The following is a 19,957-nucleotide window of genomic DNA, read 5'->3' on the forward strand; positions in this document are numbered from 1 at the left end:
TCTTCATCTTCATCATTATCTTTATTCTTGTCTTTTTATTTATCTTTAACTTTGTCCTGTTCTTCACCTTTATCATTGGCTTGATCCTTCAATATAGGTCGTGAGTGTCTGTGTTTTTGTCGTTGCCCTTGTCTTTGTTTCTGCCCTTCTATATTCCTCTCTGTATTTTCATTACCCACTCCACAGTTGCGATATTCACGCATGCGCATACGAATACGCAAAATTAAGTTTTATTTTCTGAGCAAAAAGTAAAAGTAATGAAATAACGATCATTTTCCAAACAAAAAATAAAACGTAAAACGTACCGATTATTTTCTGTGCAAAAAATAAAACTTAAAACGCAACCATTATTTTCCGAGCAAAAATAAAATTTAAAACGTAACTATTATTTTCCGAGCAAAAAATAAAACTTAAAACGTAACCATTATTTTGCGGGCAAAAAATAAAACTTAAAACGTAACGATTATTTTCCGAGCAAAAAATAAAACTCAAAATCTAATGATTAAACTTAATTTTTATAAGTAAAAATTAGAAAATAAAAATCAGTTCAGCTGAAGGTATTCTGAGTAATAAGAAATACATATACTGCTTTACTCCTTATGCACATAGCATTTCTCTTTCAGCGTGATTTTTGAGTTGAAATTTCAAAGGATAATCGTTATTTGCGGTCCCTGCTTTTACACATTACTGCATTTGGAAAAATTTATATATTCGCAGCATACATTGATAGAGGAGTTACATATATAAAAAATCATATCTAAACAATCAGAGGTAGGGTAGATATACCTTATATAGCACCAATCTAAGTGATTTTGACTGCTGTGTTATCGGTATATAAATTGGTAACAAAATTTAATGGGTTTAGCTTCCTACATAAAGGAGATAGATCGCAAAAGCTGGTATCTGAACAATCAGTGGTATAGGAGATAAAGCTTATATAGCATAGATTTTGACGATTTTCTCGGTAGACTTTGTATTATTATTTATAAAATAGCTTACGAATTTCGGTTTTAGCTGTCAAAATATAGGAGTTTTATTTTAAAACCCCATATCTGACCAATCAGTTGTGTGGAGCAATAAATAGGTTATAGTTACCCGATATTTGTTCATTTTACTGTAAACTTTCTCTTGATAATGAGTGAAACTAGTGCGAAATTTCATGTTTCTTGCTGCATAAATGGAGAAATTATAACAATGAATCTCATATCTGAATAATTAGTTGTATGGAGGGGAGGCTATAGGTTATAGCGACCCGACCTTCGCCATTTTCCTTGTAAATATTTTTTTGATAATGGGTGGAAATGAAATTGCGAAATTTCATGTTCTCAGCTGCATAAATTGAGGAATTATATCAAAAATCGCATATCTGAACAATCGGTGACAGGTAATAAGGTCAATGGAAATAAGGTCAATTGACTTTATTTCCCACCCTGGTGCGAAATAAAGTCAATTGACATTATTAGCTTTTTAAAGACAAAATAAAATCCATTGACATTATTTCTCTTTCAAACATTAAATTTGTTTAGCTTCGCGGCGGCCCGCGTCACCACGCACACCACGTCACGCATCGCCGCGGCCCCCCGGCACCCCCTTCTCAGTCCCCCGCCATGCTGTAACGTAGGTAGATTTATTTTTTGTATACGTTGAAATAAAATTTGTATATATTTTAAACATCGAGGGTTTATATTCAATAGAATACCCTCTATCTGCACACTTTTCACAAAGGTGAGATTCTGATATAAAAATCCACCTAAGCTTTAACTGTCATCAGTGATATTAATGCTACCTTATATAACGACAGGTAATAAGTCCCAGATGGTTTCTAAAATCACAATTTAGTTTTTGTGCAAATTGCAGGCAGAGGGTATTAATGAATTCAAGCCCTCGATATTTCACATTTTTATATTTGTAAGTTATTAGAAGCAGGGATGCCAACTTGGCTCAAACCGCGCCATTTGTCCCTATTTTTCTTCAAATGGCACTTAATTTTCAATTTGGCACAAAGTGCCAAAATGGCACTTTTGTAAAAAAAATTACATTTCAATACATTTTTGTGAAATCCTTTGCGTGCATTTCTTTTTCTCAACTAAAATTTTCTAATTTATAAAGGCTATTCAACTGGTTTATTTCATTTTATCATTGCGCTTTTGTTTGGAACATGTAGCTTTATTTTATTGCTAAATGTGAATGATTAAAAGGAATGACACCTTTTTTGGCACTTTTATTTTTCTATTTGGCACATTTTGGCACGTTTTTATCCTCAATATGGTACCTCATAACTAAGGATAGTTTGCAGTCCTGATTGGAAGATTTCTGCTCTGTTTTGGGGCAACAACTTGTCTGCAGTAAAAAAGCATATAATTTGTGTTTTAAAAGTGTGTGAAAACCAATCAATTAACTTATATCATCTCGGTTCCGATAATAAATAATCCATAATTGTTTATACCCGCATTTTGGCACATTGGCTCGTTGAATGTGCCATCTAATAAATAGTGTCGTCATTCTCCTTAGCTGCTTTTAAATGATGTCGTCACAAATTGCTGGCGGAGACACGAATACAGTGTAAGAAAATTATATTTCTATAGTTGTTTCCTCATAGAAAGGTTGGTTTATTTTCCACCTTAGACATTCCGAATTCGTTCAAAATATGCTAATTTAAAACACAGAATTCTTTCAGTGTTCCTCCGGGGTTTTTGGACATGGACTGTTTCTTCAATTTAATAGTGTTCGCTTTATTTTTGTGGTAACGAAACATGTTTTGCAAGTTATGGATCATTTCTACACTCTTTCTTCAAATATTTCTCGTATTCCAGCTGTGCGCAGGCGTTTAGTTTTTCGCATCGTGTTTTTACTATATTCGTAATTTAAATTTTTTTATTAAAATCAAATGGTGGTATTTCATGATTGTGTGTGGATCAATATCACAACACTGAGGATTTGGGAATAACCTTTTTCATCTATTAAAAAACAACACTTACGGGGCAATGTTTATTGTAAGAACATTTTTTTCTATGATTCGACATACTTTAAGTATTGTTGACGCTATTTCCATTTGAATGAGGAAATAGCGTCAATGACTTTATTTCCAAATTTTTATTGACTTTATTTCGCTTTTGAAAAGGTAATAATGTCAATTGACTTCATTTCGCACCAGGGTGGGAAATAATGTCAATTGACCTTATTTCCATTGACCTTATTACCAGTCACCGAACAATCAGTTGTATGGTGGCTATAGTTTACAGTGACCCGCTCTTTATAATTTTCACTCTAAGTTTTCTGTTGATAATGGGTGGAAGTATTCCAAAATTTCATGTTCCTATCTGTATAAATGGAGGAGTTATAACGAAAAATCTCATATCTGAACAATCAGTTGTATGGGGGCTATATGTTATAGTGGTCCGATTCTACTGGTTCCGACAAATGATTAATAGATTATAAAAATACACCCACCTACCTAATTTTATCCGGATATCTTGAAAACTGAGATACTAGATTGCATACAAACAGACGGAGATGGCTAAATCGACTCAGCTCGACGTTTTGATCATTTATGTGTACATTTTAATGGACCTATCTCTTCTTACTCTGGTACGTACAAACATCGGACCAAAATTATAATACCCTTCTTATTCATTGAATCTTTGTTCATTTATTAAAAATTTATTTTGGGTCGGATTATTTTAATGCACAGACCACTTTTTTTGTGTGCCGGTGTACCGCCTGGAGTCCGGTCTGAGTCTTTAGAAAGTATAACTTCTAAATTTCGAGTAAATCGTAGTTTTCGAAATTTCAGAATCGGATCCAACGGGCCAAAATGCATGTCGGTAGGTGGGTCTGGTTAAAACCACACCACCACATTTGTTTTGTTTGCCGGTATATTTATTCCAGGTTTGCTGGAAATATGTACGCTCAGACTCCACCGAACTCGCTGGACTCAGAGCTATAAAATACTTCGTTTATCAAAACCTATTTTCTGTTCTCGAGAGTTATTTAATAGCTGCTAAAATAAAAGAGGATCTGCACATTTAGTCATGTTATTATTTTCATAATATTGACGAAATTATGTATATAATTGAATCTATACCAGACGATTGTACCCTACTTTTCAAACGAAAATTATGAGCTTTATGCGTTAGCTGAAGTTGTACCGGAATAATTTTGAACTGCAGCACTATGTTTTACGCATATCTTCTGCACTTCATTCTCTACTATTTTGACAGTTTCTGACACATTTAACTTGCATAGGAATCCGTACGGAGAGGCTCACGAAGGTGGGAAAAACTTTTGACTGCCGTTCACCTGGGAGTGGCCAGAAGTGATTATTGTGCGTACGGTTCAAATCGCAGCTCAAAACGTTCGGATAGTTATATCCATGTATCCTCTAGGTAGCGACAAAACACGCATTTGGCAGCGAGATAAAGTGAGAAGGCGTAAAACTTCGCGTGCGCTGGGTTTGGGTCCCACCACGTTAAAACCCCGCCCAGTGAAAAACAACAAACACCCTCGAAAGAGACCCCTTTTTCTGATGACGATCTTCGTAATATGTAGTGCTAGGTTCCAGCATGAAAAAATCCATCAAGCTACATGGCTGTCTCCATATCGGCAAACGAAAAACCAAGTGGAACATGTTCTGATAGACGGAAGGCATACTTCCTGTGTTTTATAAGTACGTACACTCCAAGGGCCAAACATCGACTCGGATAACTATCATATTGCAGACAAGAAACGCACCAGCCTCTGTGCAGCAAAAAAAGTGCGCCCAACAATGCAAGGAAAGGTTAAAGTCGAAAAGCTGCAAACACAACAGACAGCTAACTTATTTCCCACTCGACTCTCACACCTGCTCTCTGAGAGTACTCTTCACTAAACCGACATACGCGAGCAGAGAATTAGTCATATTTCGACGAGCCCGAAAGAACGACTGGTACGATGTGTAAAGAAGCTGCAGAGAAAAAAGATGCCGCCTACAGGGCCACGCTCCAATCATACTCAAATTATGGAGGGAGCATTTCTCCGCCGTATTGAATCAGAACAGCATTGAAAGAAGTGGAGAAGATGAACCCAAACGCCAGGCGATGACAATGGAGTCGATGTTCCACCGCCTGAATATGACGAGGTACGAATTAGCGATTATGTTGGAGCTGACGGCTTGCCAGCTGAACTATTCAAGTACCGCAGCGAGGAGCTCATAAGGTGCATGTATCAACCCTTCAGATGAACGCATGCCCGACGACTGGAATTTGAGTGTGCTCTGCCCAATCCACAAGAAAGGTGGCCCCGCCATACGCGCATATACTTTTTAATGTTGTTATGTACTTTCTTTATGTACAATGTGCACGCCCAATTAAAGATATTAAAAAATATATACAGTGGTCAAAAAATTATAGCCGAACCACTTTTTGCCAAGTTTTAACGTATTATTTTCGTTGTTATTTAATTTTGGTTACTTTTTATAAAATATAGTTTATTCTTTAATAAAACTCGTGTAAATCCAAGTTTCCAAATTTTTGCAATGTTAAAAAAAAAAAAATTCAACAAACTTTCGTACAAATTTCGAGGTTTTCTAAAAACTCTAAAAAATCAATCGTAGTTTTTAGTCATTTGAAACTTGTACTTTACTCTACTACAACTGCATACTCAGAATCTAATTAAAAAAGTCGAAATTTTTACGAAAATGTGTTTAATTTTTTTTTTTTAATTGTATAAATTTATAAGGCAGTGGCACTCGATTGTTACATTTGTACAGATTAGTACATTTTTATATTGGGCTACAAAAATAATATTTTAAAACTTGTGAAAATTTGGCGCGGCTATAATTTTTCGACTACTGTACATCACCAAAAAAAGTTGCGGTTTTTCCGGCATAATTACCAAACCTAGAATATCTTAAGACATCTATCAAAATATTTCGGAAATATATTAAGATTTACGTGAGCTGGACCGGTTTGAAAATACCTCTAAAAATTGAGATTTTTATGAATAAAAGTAGTTTCTTAAGGGATTTTTTGGAAAAGCTCCACCCAGATGACAAAACAGTTTAAGCTTAAAATATCTACATAAAAATATTAAAACAGTACATCAACGGAAACATAATAATGAGATTTTTGATGTTGTTTTTTTTTACTTTGTTTCAAAGATTTGTGTAAGAAAAACTTGGCACTTTATTTATATTTCGTAATAATTCAGTTTTCCTTATATGTCGTCTGCAATGTTGAGTACTTTTCGGTTTTGTCATTAGCAATTTTAAATTTTATATAAGTATATTTTACAGATTTAAAGGAAAATCTCAAAGATATATACATATGTATATATATATTAATTTGTATAGATATACATATGTATGTACGTATGTATATAAAATGTTCTTTTAAATAGGTAAGATGCATATTAACTTGAGGTATGTATAAAATTGTTAATGACAAAATCAAAAAGTACTCTACTTCATGTACTTATATCGTCGTTTAAAATGCAAAACCCCCTATCGTCGTTCTGCAAAACCGCGTAACTGACATTTTTTGCCAAAAATTGGATTTTCTCACCGAAGCACGAAATGCGATTGCTTTATAACAGAGAACAATTTTGAATCATGAGTGTTTTTACTCTCTACAAAATAATGTATGCAACCTCACATACGCTGTGATATATAGATATAAAAATATATCTTACCGATTTAAAAAAAAACTTCATATGTATATGTATGTACTTATGTATATCATCAAAAGCAAGAAGAATGGACAAAGCAGCAATTTTATACGAGGACCGCGCGGCACAATCGCGTGACGCGGTGTGGCGAGCCAACGCGGGCCGCCGCTAAAGAAACAACATTTACTTTTTGTATCGTATGGCTTTCTTTCTCATATGTAATTTTTTTCTTATGGCTTTATTTCACTTTCCCTTATTTCTCCATGTGATTGCATGGCGTCATTGGTCTATGTGGGGCGGTCAGCCAGCCTGAATAACCTAACCTAAACCTAAGTTTGAAATTTTCTTTGCGATAACACAGGTTACAGGTTTATGTAATTCGAAGCCCTGAATGAGAATCCGAGGTCTGTTAGCCTCCATCAGTCAGGTTCGAGTCATTTGAAGGTCAAGTAGGGAAAAATTCATTGAATAAACCCGAAAACTCAGTACAATTCTTCTGAATTTGACGTTGGGATGAGCTTGGCATGACCTCTAGATGACCTTAATGAATCAAGAGACCCCCATATTGGGGTTCAGGGACAACAAAAACAAAAAAGAAATTTTTTTGAATAAATTTTTTTGTCTTATTTGACCCTCAAATGACCTCGAACCTGACATTATGGAGGTTAACGGACCGCGTACTCGGGTTCAGCGAGTCTAAAACCCCATATACATATATGAATTTTCTCCTACCTGAAACGTTTAAAGAATATTATTGTTCGCAAAATATGAAAAAGGCACTTCTATGCGCTTTTTGACTTCTTCGTGCCAAATATGTAAGTAGTAGGAAGTCGTCGGCCATCGATTTTATACGTATGTATTTTTGTCAGGGACGTGAACCGGTTTTTTGGGTCTTTGAACCGGTGTTTTGGTTCGGTTCAACGGTTCGAAAAACAAAAAAAAATAACGCGCAAGTTTAAGTGTCAAGTGTCAAGTGCAACATCGCGCAAGGTTAAGGGTCAAGTGTGTATCAAATGGGATGGGTTGCCTTTACATTTGATATTGTCTCATGGTAAACAAATATGGTAGGTGTCACCATGTTTAACAAAAAGAAAAAAGTGGGTACATTTATCTATTGAAAATTGGTTGAAACAAACCTTTATAGAAAGTGGCTCGGTTTTCGGTTCGGATCAAACATTTGTGGAAAATTTCGGTTCGGTTAAGGGTTCAGTTAATTAATAGAAAAAAGCGGTTTTCCGGTTCAAAACCGGTTCACGTCCCTGATTTTTGTAGCATTCATTAAGGAGTCTGTGGGGATACATTATTTGAAGAAAAAACTCTAAATAAAGTGTTGTCGCAAAGCTTAACGAGCGTTTTTTTTTTCATCGTAATCGGAATGAAAATTTCAAATTTTCGATAGAAACCGTCAGAAAATTTGTATAGAATAGAAGAATCATAGAACTTGTCATAACTGTCGAAAATTGGTTACAGAATAGCACTACTATTATATCAATATGGTTTTACAACGTTTGAACGTTGTCATGACGATTCTCATTTCAACACAGCTCTGTTTTTAAATTCAATAAAGTTCATAGCCAACCATATTCATTCTGCCGGTTAAAAAACAGTTCAGTTGAGATAGGGCATTTTTGAACCGAATTCTGAGATAAGACGTTCTTCAACCAAATACCGAGATAAAAGTTAAATTCTGAAATATGGCGGTTTTGAAAAGTTTTCTGAGATGGGGCGTTTTCGAACTAGCTGCCTAGATAGGTCGATATTTCACTCAGGTGTCGCTATGCCATTTTGAACGGATTCATGCAGACGTCTAATATGTAAGTATACATATTGATCATTTACTTCAATAATGTCATAACTTCAAAAGCGAAACTTGAGAAAAACGGCTTTAAAATTTAGATTTTACATATATGTCCATGGTAAATATTAAATCACATTTTGTTCTAGTGCGGTACTGGTAATCGATACAGCAATGAAATTTTTACGCAACATAAATATAGCGGTAATTTCTGCATACTTTAGGCCAATTTCACAATGCGTAGTTAACTCAGAATCGGGAGTTAACTACAGAATTTTTGTACTGAAAATCTCTAGTTAACTGTCGATTCTGACGCACTGTGAAATTGGCCCTTAGAGAAATATTTGTAATTTTTGCATACTATTGTAAATAACATAACCAGGCCCGTAGCCAGGATTTTTTTTCGGGGGGGGGTAAGTTCTGGCAAATTTTTTTTTAGTTTCACTTTTACTTCAACATATTTTGATTAAAAGAAAAATACTGATAAATATAAAATATTTCACACAAACAACAAAAAATATAATCGATAATCGCATGAGGCTATTGCCTGAAAATTTTAAAATGCGCTTAGTGGCATTGTGCTACTATAATAGCACGGACGAGTAATCATAGTAAACTTATGTACAGTAATTTTTTTTAGTTTATTAGTCGAACAAATTATAGCCGCACCAAATTTTCACAAGTTTTAAAATATTGTTTTGCTGTTATTTAATTTTTTTTAAATTTCATTCTTTAAAAACATCCGTATAAATACAAGTTCAAAGGCAGTGTCACACGATTGGGTATTTGCCAAAATTTGGTGCAAATCGAATACCAATTGTGTGAACACCCAAAGTATTTTTCTTTATCCCAATCACGAAAATTCATTTGTTGAAATTTTTCAATAGAGATATCGCTGTAAAGTACCAATCTTTTGACTACAAAAAAATAAAAAATTTCCCTTTTTTTTACCAATAGCCCAATATAAAAATGTACAAATCTGTACAAAGGTACCAATCGAGTGACACTGCCTTAAAAATTTTTGCAATTTAAAAAAACATTCAACAAATTTTCGTTAAAATTTCGAGGTTTTTAATTTATTTCTGAGTACGCAGTTTTGTATCACATTGAATTCTAGTAGAATAAAGTACAAGTTTGAAATGGCTAAAAATTTCGATTGATTTTTTAGAATTTTTAAAAAGTTCGAAATTTGTACGAAAGTTTGTTAAATTTTTTTTTAATATGGCACAAATTTTGAAACTTGGATTTACACGGGTTTTGTTAAAGAAAGAACTATATTTTTATAAAAAAATAACAAAAGTTCAATAAAAACAAAAATAATACGTTAGAACTTGGCAAAAAGTGTTTCGGCTAAAATTTTTTTACCACCGTATGTATGGCTGCCAAGCTGCCAATCTGAATTGCAGCGGCACCATATATGGCAAAAGAACGATGCTGCTGGCGTATGCAGAACGAAAATCACGCTCTACAATCTCTCATCATGCCCGTCCTTTTATATGGCGCAGAAACTTAAACGATGTCGAACAAAGATGAAAAGCCTTTGGGGGCTTTCGAGAGAAGTATTCTGCGCAAGATCTACGGCCCTGTTTTCGTGGATGACGGGTATTGGAGAAGATGGAATGACGAACAGTATGAACTTTTTAACGACATGGACATAATTAAGCGCATTAAAATACAGCGATTGCGCTGGCTTGGACATGTTGTACGCATGGATGACGAGGCTCCGGTGAAAAGATCCTTCGACTACGCACGGATGGGTGAACAACGAAAGCAAGGGCGCCCACGAACAATGGAAGAACCAAGTACAGAAGGAGCTATCTGCGCTCGGGATAACCAACTGGCGTAAATTCGCACAGGAGAGAGGCAATTGGAAAAGCTTTTTGGTCTCGACCCAAACTGACAAACGGTTGTAGTGCCAAATAAGAAGAAGATATATTTTTGTATGTCTTTGATTGGACATGCACATTGTATATCGATGGCTGAGTGGAAGATCGACCTATCTCGGCAGCCAGTTCGAAACGTCCTATCTCAGAAAATTTTTCAACAACGCTTTATCTCAGAAAACTTTTCAAGAACGCCCTACTTCAGAATTTGATTGGAAAACACCCTACCTGAGAATTGAGTTGAATAACGCCCTATCTCAGCTTATTTTCAATGTATTTTCGTTTGAGATAGGGCGTTTTTGAACCGAGTTCTGAGATAGGGCGTTCTTCAACAAAATTCTGAGAATTGAACATAACTATCAACTGCCTGTATATTTACAACCAAAAACTTGCACAATTTTAAAAATTAAAACAAACGTTTTTCGGTTGGCTCTGTATAACTTTGAACTCATTTAAAAGATAGCCGCCATAAGCGGGCCAAAAGTTAGCTATTTTAGCAGTCGACTACGAAATTCCCGACAGTGATCCAAAAAATCTCCGACATAGTCGATCATTGCGCTGGCATATTTCCGATTTATTTTTAATTTTATGCTTACATAATTGTGTAACCAAAGTTATTTTTCAAATGTAGGTAAAACACATCACAGCAACAATGTCAAATTCACAACTTTATATACATAAATACATCAATTATGGCACTTTCGCAGGTTAAACCTAAATCACGTAAACTGCGTTTAGTTTAGCTGGCAATTTAAACTAAGTTTAAACCACACCCATGCACTAAAAAACTGGCCCTAACTGATAGATTTACTCATACGTATTTTCTTCTTTTTTACTTTCAGCATCATCTCGGTGAAGGCGAAATCGTTTGCAGATCGTGAGATACGCTATACATTGAAGGCACAAGGACAAGGGGCTGGTACATTCAACATTGGGCCGTCGTCGGGTATCGTCAAGTTGGCGAAAGAATTGGATTTCGAAGATTTGCGACAGCCGCATGTCTACTCGTTGATAGTTACTGCCACCGAAGACTCGGGTGGCTTCTCCACATCCGTTGAGGTACGTACTTACAAACACACAAGTAGTCAGTGGGAAAATTTAATGTATGGTAATAGAAAAAATAATACAATCAACAGCCGTTCTCACATCCGAAAATGCATTTTTCACCCACGGCGCTGTCCTAAGAAAAGTATGGCATTTCTTTTTGCCAGGGACGGTAATCATTATGAGTGGAATAATTTAAATCAGCATTTAATCATTATTTTATGAGTTATATTTTTTTCTCTCTAAAATAATAATTATTATTGATTTTTAGTTTTTTGCTCAATGGAAATGAGTATTATTTGATTTTTATTTTTTCCGATCAAAAATAATGATTATGTTATGATTTTTATTTTTTCGCTCAGAGATAATAATTATTACTGAGTTTTATTTTTCTATTTAAAAATAATGATTATTTATAAAATTGAAAAGGCTATACAGACGCAACTTACTGAAATTTTTACCTGAAAATATTTAGACTTATTCCTTTAATTATGGTGTCGCTACCTCTGAAAAGGATACGGCGGAAACCGCGCTGGTATAATAATAATAATAATAGATTGGCGCTTACACATATGTTAGTCTTTGGCCGAGCTTCTCCTCCGATTTGCGGCGTGCGCCTTGATGTTGTCACACAAAGCGGAGGGACCTACAGTTTTACGCCGACTCCGAACGGCGACTATATTTTTATGAGAAGGCAGAAATACACTCGGAAGTTTGCCATTGCCTGCCGAGGGACGACCGCTGTTAAGAAAAAACCTTTTTTCTATATTTTTGGCGATGTTGCTTTGACCAGGGTTTGAACCCAGGTGTTGCGGAGTGGAAGCGCGCACTGCTTACCACTACACCACAGCGGCCGACGCGCTGGTATAGCTTTTAATTTTTTGGAATGATCATCATTCTTAATTGGAAAAAACAAACCTAAATAATAATAATTATCTTTGAGCAAAAGAATAAAAATCATAAAACAATCATTATTTTTGATCGAAAAAATAAAAATCAAGTAATAATAATTACCTTTGAACGAAAAATTAAAACTCAAATATTAATTATTATTTTTAATCTTGATTGGTTAAACTCGAATAATAACAAGTAAGAAAGTCTAAGTTCGGGCGGAGCCGAACATTAAATACCCGGCCCAGGTACTAAGTATATGATTTTCACCTTTCCGAAAGCTACCGCTACATGGTCAGCAGGTGTGTATCAATTTTGAGTAAATTAGCGTCCTCAAATTTCGAAATATTGAAGTTTCAAGCATTTCTGAAATTTTCCGTTATATGAAAAGTGTCGAATTTTAATCTGAATCCAATAATTTTCGACGTTTTGCTTCTATGTGACAAGCACAATAACCATACCATGTTTGGTACAAATTGGTAGAACGGTTACCGAGATACATATATGTGATCATAAATGGGCGGTGCCACGCCCATTTTCCAAAACTTTATCATAAACGTATTTCTTGGTAAAGAATTGTTGCAAGCATCAATTTTGAGTAAATTAGCTTTATTATTTACTGATTTATCGAAGATTTCGTATTTCTCCAAATTACCGTTATATGGGAGGTAGGCGTGGTTATTGCCATTTGGTATGCTGTAGCTAGGGATGTTGCGACACAAGTAAATACAAGTAGGTACTCGATACTTTCATCTTGAAACCAAGTACTTTTGGCATCGATACTTTCACCAAATACAATAAGAAGGTATCAGACGTAAGTACTTGGTATCGGCAAAAAGTACTCATACCTAAACTCCCATCGCTTGTAAAGCAAAAGTACGAATGCCAAAATATAAGGTAGAGCAATAAGTGAGAGCACAATATTCGATCAACTCAAAGCCATTTGAGCAACAGAGCAAACAAAATTTACCGTTGCTATTGTGGTTTGCATTCCTCATTTCAGTTGAATTTCATTTTCTTGGTGGTGTTGCTTCAACTAAAAGTTAAGCTTGTAGAAACAGTTCGTAAACAAATCTTTAATAGAAATGTATTTGTCTTTTTATTATTTGTTTGCTTGACGATTGTTAAATCGTTTGGATAGAGAGACATCATTTTGGACATGTTTTAATTGGATCTTCACGGTCAACCTAACATTTTTGAGTAAAAGTAGCAAGCTAGCTGGCGGAAAATGAGTAAATAAAAGTACATACTCGATACTTTTTGGTTGGTATCGGCTTGGTATCGATGTGAGGTTATTTCCATATCCCTAGCTGTAGCAAGACTAACAACTGTGCCAAGTTTGGAAGAAATTGGTGCAGCTGTTACCAAGATATACACATGTATCCATAAGTGGGCGTGGCTACGCATATTTTCCAAAAATTTATATAATTCTTATTTTTTGTGTAAAAATTATTGTAAATATCAATTTTGAGTGAATAATCTTCAGTAGTTACTAAAATATCGCAGTTTTCGTATTTCTGAAAATTACCTTTATATGGGAGGTAGGCGTGGTTATTGTCCGATTTTGCCCATTTTCAATACCGTCCGTCCTACGCTGGAAGGAAGTGCACATACCAAGTTTGGTTAAGATATCTCAATTTTTACTCGAGTTATCGTGTGCACAGACGGACGGCGGACGGACAGACAGTCACCGCTTAAGCGATTTCTCTTTTCATTCTGATCATTTATGTATACATTTGTCTATATCTATGTCGATTCGTTTTGCCTCTTACAAACAACCGTTATGTGAAAAAAAGTTATAATTGTGCACAAGTGCGCTCGGGTATAAAAATCATTGTAAATTACAGTGGGATGTACAAAAACAAATACGTGGGTATAATTAAAATTGTTTTACGGGGATTACAACTTGTTGATTTTTTTGGTTAAAATTTAAAAAATAATGATAATTTTCCGTCCCTGCTTTTTGCATTACCCAGTATCGAAGAGTATACGTGATTAAATAGGGATTTTTTTGGGACTTTTGGGACATTAGAATTAGGATTGCTTATGTTATATCGATATATCGATATTGGCGATATCTTTTGTTTGCGATACGATATTCTCGGCGAGACTTTTTTTTTTTTTGACGATACTATCAAATATCGGTATTTTACCCACAAATGGTTATATGGTTAATTTTTTACATAAGTTCAATAAACTTTAATATATGTATGCGAGTTAAACTGCGCAATCGATTAATGTATGTATTAATGAATGAATACATATCCTTATATTAAAGAATATGTCCTCACATCCATTCATATTTGAAAACATTACCCAAGTTTTTTTTACAAGCCAAATTCTGATAGTTAAATTTTTTAGTTGTTAGAAGTCTTGCAGGTGATCTTTTTACAAGTAAAGCTAAGCGCACACCAACGGGATTGCGATAGTGATAGCGATAGGGATAGCGATAATTGCGCATGTACACCAACGCGATAAGGATAGAGTTGCGATTGTACAGTATGTAGAATAACAAAGTCAAGTTATGGAATGTATGTAAATAAGTGTTTCGAACTTTCCACTTTCGTTGAGCTTAATTCCAATTTCATCCATACTTTATATTTCTTTCTTACATTTTTATTATCTTTTTCATTTAAATCATCCATAACGACTTCTTGCTTTCCATCCTCATCCCAAAAGTAAAGTATCAAGCTCTCCGGGGGATTTTAGACCCATAAGTATTTTTCCAGCTCTGTCTGAAGTATTTGAAAGCTTGTTAGCGGAGCAAGTCAGTGCCCTAAGTATTTTGCCAGCTCTGTCTAAAGTATTTGAAAGCTTGTTAGCGGAGCAAGTCAGTGCACATTCGCTTAAATATAATTTACTTTCACCGTTTCAGTCAGGATTTAGAGCTAAGCACAGCTGCTCAACCGCATTATTGAAAATACTAGATGACATACGCATACCTTTTGACAAAAGTCAACTAACGCCGCCCTGTTTGCTTGACTTTTCGAAAGCATTCGACTCAGTTGACCACACATAGCTAAGTTGGAAACTCCAACAATATTTCGGATTTGGTGATAACGCGTAAAAGATTATGGAAAGTTACTTGACAGACAGAACCCAGTATGTTTGCACGGGAAAAGGAGTTTCTCAGCCAAGAAGAATAACGAATGATGTTCCCCAAGGCTCAATACTTTGTCCTTTACTATTTAGTCTCTTTGTTAAAGATGTGTTCCATGTATGTAAATTAAGAAGTATGCATGCATATGCTGATGATATTCAGCTGTATTTGTCGAGTAGCTTTACTGATACAAGTGATCTGTGTTTTAAAATAAGTAGTGAATTATCATGTTTGTTGCACTGGGCGAATAACAATGGCCTCTGTCTCAATGCTGCAAAGGCGTACGTGTTGCCCATTGCGAAGAAAAATGTTTCGTGCTTTAAAATTCCTGCAATATGCAATAAAGTCTCTGAGTAAAATCACTAATCTTGGCTTTGTAATTAACTCCAGCCTTACTGGTATCAACCACATTAACTCTGCTGTGGGTAGAGTATATGGTACTCTGCGTAACCTAAGACAGTCTGTGCGCTATACGCCTCTTCAAATTAGAAGAAAAGTTGCCATCCAACTCATACTGCCACTTATAACCTACTCAGAGTTAGTTTACAACAGACTTGATTCTAGAACTGCTTATAAAATTGAAATCGCTTTTAATCACGTCACATTATGTTTATGGCTTGCGCAGGTTGGACCATATATCTACTTGGAGGTCTCGTCTTTTAGGCTGTAATATTCTTGATTATCAGAAGGCTAGAAGTTGCATTTTCCTTTTTCCGTCTGATTTCAGTAAAAACACCGTCATATTTGTACGAAAAGCTTGTACTTAGTAAATCCGTCCGTTCTTGTACCTTAACTGTACCCAGTTTTAATTATGTAACCTCCACAAGACTGTTTTTTGTCAACACCGTACGTATCTGGAATTCTATTCCGGCTACTATTAGAAACACTCTTAACCAAAACAACTATAGGCAACTTCTTTATAGTTATTTCTCTGATAATAAGTGTTAAATTTGGCATATAATTATTATTATAATTTATTTTCTTTTTTTTAACTGACTATCTATAATAAATGTAAGCTACTTCTCCATTAGATTTGTAACGTTACTATTTATTTATTTATTTATTTATATTTCCCTCTATATTTTTAATTTATATATGCATACTTGTAATGAGGAAATCTTATAGACGTTATTGTGTTCTTATGTCCTTTGTTTGTAATAATTATTGTTTGTTGTACTATAAAATATAAGACATCTTATTGTACTAATTATAATCACTGAAATGATTCAACGAAATGAAAATATAAAATTCAATGATTTTTCACATAGAAAACTAATTTTTCCACGATTTGGTCCTTTTTGTTACAATCAACTTTTCAAATTCCATTCACCGTTGATCTAATTACGCTGCGATAGTGCGATTGAATATAGCATGCTGCGATAGCGCTTGGTGTGCACGCTTCCATTTGAAAACACATGTTGCGTTCGATTTCTATCACTATCGCTATCGCTATCACGTTGGTGTGCGCAAGGCTTAAGAATTTATGTCTGCCAACAGATCTTTCACATTTGAAAAATGTAAAATAAATATTACTATGAGTTACTCTTACTATTACTCAAACTATTATTGAACAAGGTTTCCTAAATATTGCTGTAAAATTTCAATTTTTTTTTTTTAGCGTGATATATCGATATTTCAAAAACGATAATATCGATATTTTTCGGTTTCGCCATTTCGATATATCGAAAAGCGATATTTTCGAAAATATCAGCAATTCTAATTAGAATGCTGATTACATATTAATCAGTAAAAGTAATCTAAAGCTCATAAGAAAGACATTGGATACATACGCTGCAGGAAACGGGACTAGTTTGTAGCTAACTATTAACTAATTAGCATTCTACTAGTGGTAACTATTTATTAACTATTTCCTTTAGCCGTAACTAACTAATTTTGAATGGCGAGGGCCGCAAAATAGTGAGAACTGGTTTCTTCTGCATTAGATGCCAACTAACTTGTAGCTAACTGCATTTAGACATAAAATATCAATAAGAAAAACAAAATATTTTTTTGGTTTTTTAATTCTTTATTTATTTACTTTATTTTATTACATTTCATATTTGTTTACATATTTTGCTGCAGGTGGTCCCATATTCGAACACTGTCAGATATAACTTCAAAATGATAATGTGAAATTTAGATCTTCCTTTTATTTGTCCTGAATACGAAAAAGAATCTGCGAAGTTCAGAAAAAAAGTGTATTGAAAGTAATTTTTGTGTGGATATTTAAATAGCAACTTGTAAAGAAAACAAACTCCCGATAACATCTGCATGACTCTTGCACGACTTTCCAACTAACCTAAAGATAGTTTTGTCATAGCTTATTAAAAGTTAGTTATTTATCGAACTCCGGAAATAAAGTTAACTAGAAGTTGGTTATTTTAATCAATTGATAATTTTTTTCTGCTGGGTACATTCAGGCAATCATCAATTCTTTCGGAGATCCTGACGTTGTCACGCTATGATGAATTCCGTCGTGAACACGAAATTCTCCCTCAAATTCGAAATTCGTGAGATTGGTAGCACAGATTTCGAGTTATTTTATTTTGATTTATTTTATTTTGATTTAGAATCATTAAACCAAAACATAAAAACAAACAAAAACCAAGGGCAGCGCTAACCAAAATGTATTCAACAAAGTGTAATTGAATTTGACATTGCTCTCAGAACAACCATCCAATAAAGTCAAATTGAAAAAATTTTTTATGAATTTCGAATCGCTTGTTTATATTTTTTGGCATAGTAGTCCCTTAAAAGAGAGCCTACCTGAGTTGTCAATCACACCTTGTTTAATACACTTGGCGCTAACTACAAATACGTCGGAATTGCTGATAGCATTTTTCCCGAATTCGTCACAGGAGATTTTTTCACGACGGGAGTTCACTCGGGATCTTTGATAGGCCTGATTATTTATCACGCATGTAACGCATTATTACTCTTCTCACTGGGTAGGTTTATGTACATACGTACATATTCATTCGACCTCCCAAAAAAAATAAAAATTCTGCAATGCGACTACCATCGGACTCAGATTTTAGTATTTGCTACAGCAATGATCCTCCATGAATCTTCCCTCTCTGCGATAATTCTGAGAGGTCGGCATCGATGGTATAGGAATTACCCGTAGGAAAATGAGTTATTCCAAAAAAATTCCAAAAAAAATTGTTTATTACTAGATTTGACCTAAACAGGGCAAGCGATTAGAAAATAATAATTTCGGAATTTAAAGAATCTGAGCATGCATAATACTTAAATGACATCTAATCAATGTATTATTATAGTTTCGAGGATTTTGATTCATTCTAGAAAATTATATTGACCTCAAAAGAGAATAACTCATTTTCTTACGGGTAATTCCTATCGGAAAAATAAACACTCGATGAGTGAAATAGCCAGAGGGACCTTTTTGCAGATTTTCAGAAATCACTTTCGGAAATAAAAGTTGCAAGGTGTAACTGCAACTGAAATTACGCAAATCGCTTTCGAGAAACAATTTCCACTTGGCCGTGCTGCACTAGCAATTAGGGATGCCCGATATTCGATGTTATCGATGATAAGACGTTAAATATCGATGTTTTATGATCGATTGCGGACTATGTAGAACATCGGCACATCGATACCTTGCACACATAATCGCCGTCGATTCGAGATATTCGCTGTTCACACATACATACATACATTTGTAGTTACGACCTTTGCATTTCAGTAGCTCGTTTCTGTAACAATTCTCTACCAGACGAATTGTGATATGAATTCGCCGCCCCGTTCTTTACTGCTAATGAGTATTAGAGAATGACGTATATCCTCTACCAGTGGAGAAATAATTGGTAGAGAAAAGTTACAGAAACGATATAACTTAACGAGTTTGTACATATGTAAAACTATAATTCATAAAAAAGGGTAAAGGTTGTAAAATATTTTAACTGATTTCAAGTTTTTAATAAAATTATACAAATCTGAACAGACAGATAATTTCGAGAAAATAATGCATGAGAACAAATAGTGCTAAAAATTGCGCGAGCGCTTGTGGCTATCAGGCTAATCGAATTTGTATAAAATTATAAAAATTTTGAATAAAATATGAAAAAATAGGTGTAATAAACTTATTCTACTTATATGGAGTATTTAAGTACATACAGTTAAACCCGCTTAAGTACCTTACGAAAAATGTTAGCTTTTTGAGGTACTTAGGTGGGTTGGGTACTTAAAAGGACCCGCTTAAGTACCTCGATGCGGGTACTTAAGCGAATATAATTATTCTTATAGTTACAACTTCTTTTTAAATTACAGAAATAAATCTCTGAATAAAACATGAACATTTAATGAAGTATACTAAGATCGTAGCATTATTAAAACACAAACACGTAAAGAAAAACTTTATTAAAAAAGAAATAAAGCAATGTTTTGTTATTTTTACAATAGGTCAGTTCTTTAAAAAGTGATTTGCCGCTTATGTTTATTAATTTTTAAGATAAGTTCATTCCCTAACAAATACCATTTAAACCTAAGCATAAAATTTTATAGAATACTGAAAATTCATAAAATGTTCATCAAAATTTCAAACTTTTTTCTCAGAAGTGACCCCATTCTATTTTAGTGTAA

General features: G+C 34.4%; 1 protein-coding gene across 1 annotated transcript in view; it reads left to right on the plus strand.

Annotated features, from left to right (window-relative positions):
- LOC118749426 (neural-cadherin-like) overlaps positions 1-16,832 on the plus strand; it is a 409,803-nt gene extending 392,971 nt beyond the window's left edge. Inside the window, exons 5-6 of the mRNA XM_036484228.1 lie at positions 11,163-11,509; positions 16,711-16,832. Of these exons, the coding sequence (XP_036340121.1) occupies positions 11,163-11,509; positions 16,711-16,832 (469 nt within the window). The remainder of the gene's footprint in view (positions 1-11,162; positions 11,510-16,710) is intronic.
- Positions 16,833-19,957: the final 3,125 nt, after the last annotated feature.

This window comes from Rhagoletis pomonella, unplaced genomic scaffold (genome assembly GCF_013731165.1).
Source record: "Rhagoletis pomonella isolate Grant_MI unplaced genomic scaffold, Rhpom_1.0 Rhpom_scaffold_00016, whole genome shotgun sequence".
Lineage (NCBI taxonomy): Eukaryota > Metazoa > Arthropoda > Insecta > Diptera > Tephritidae > Rhagoletis > Rhagoletis pomonella.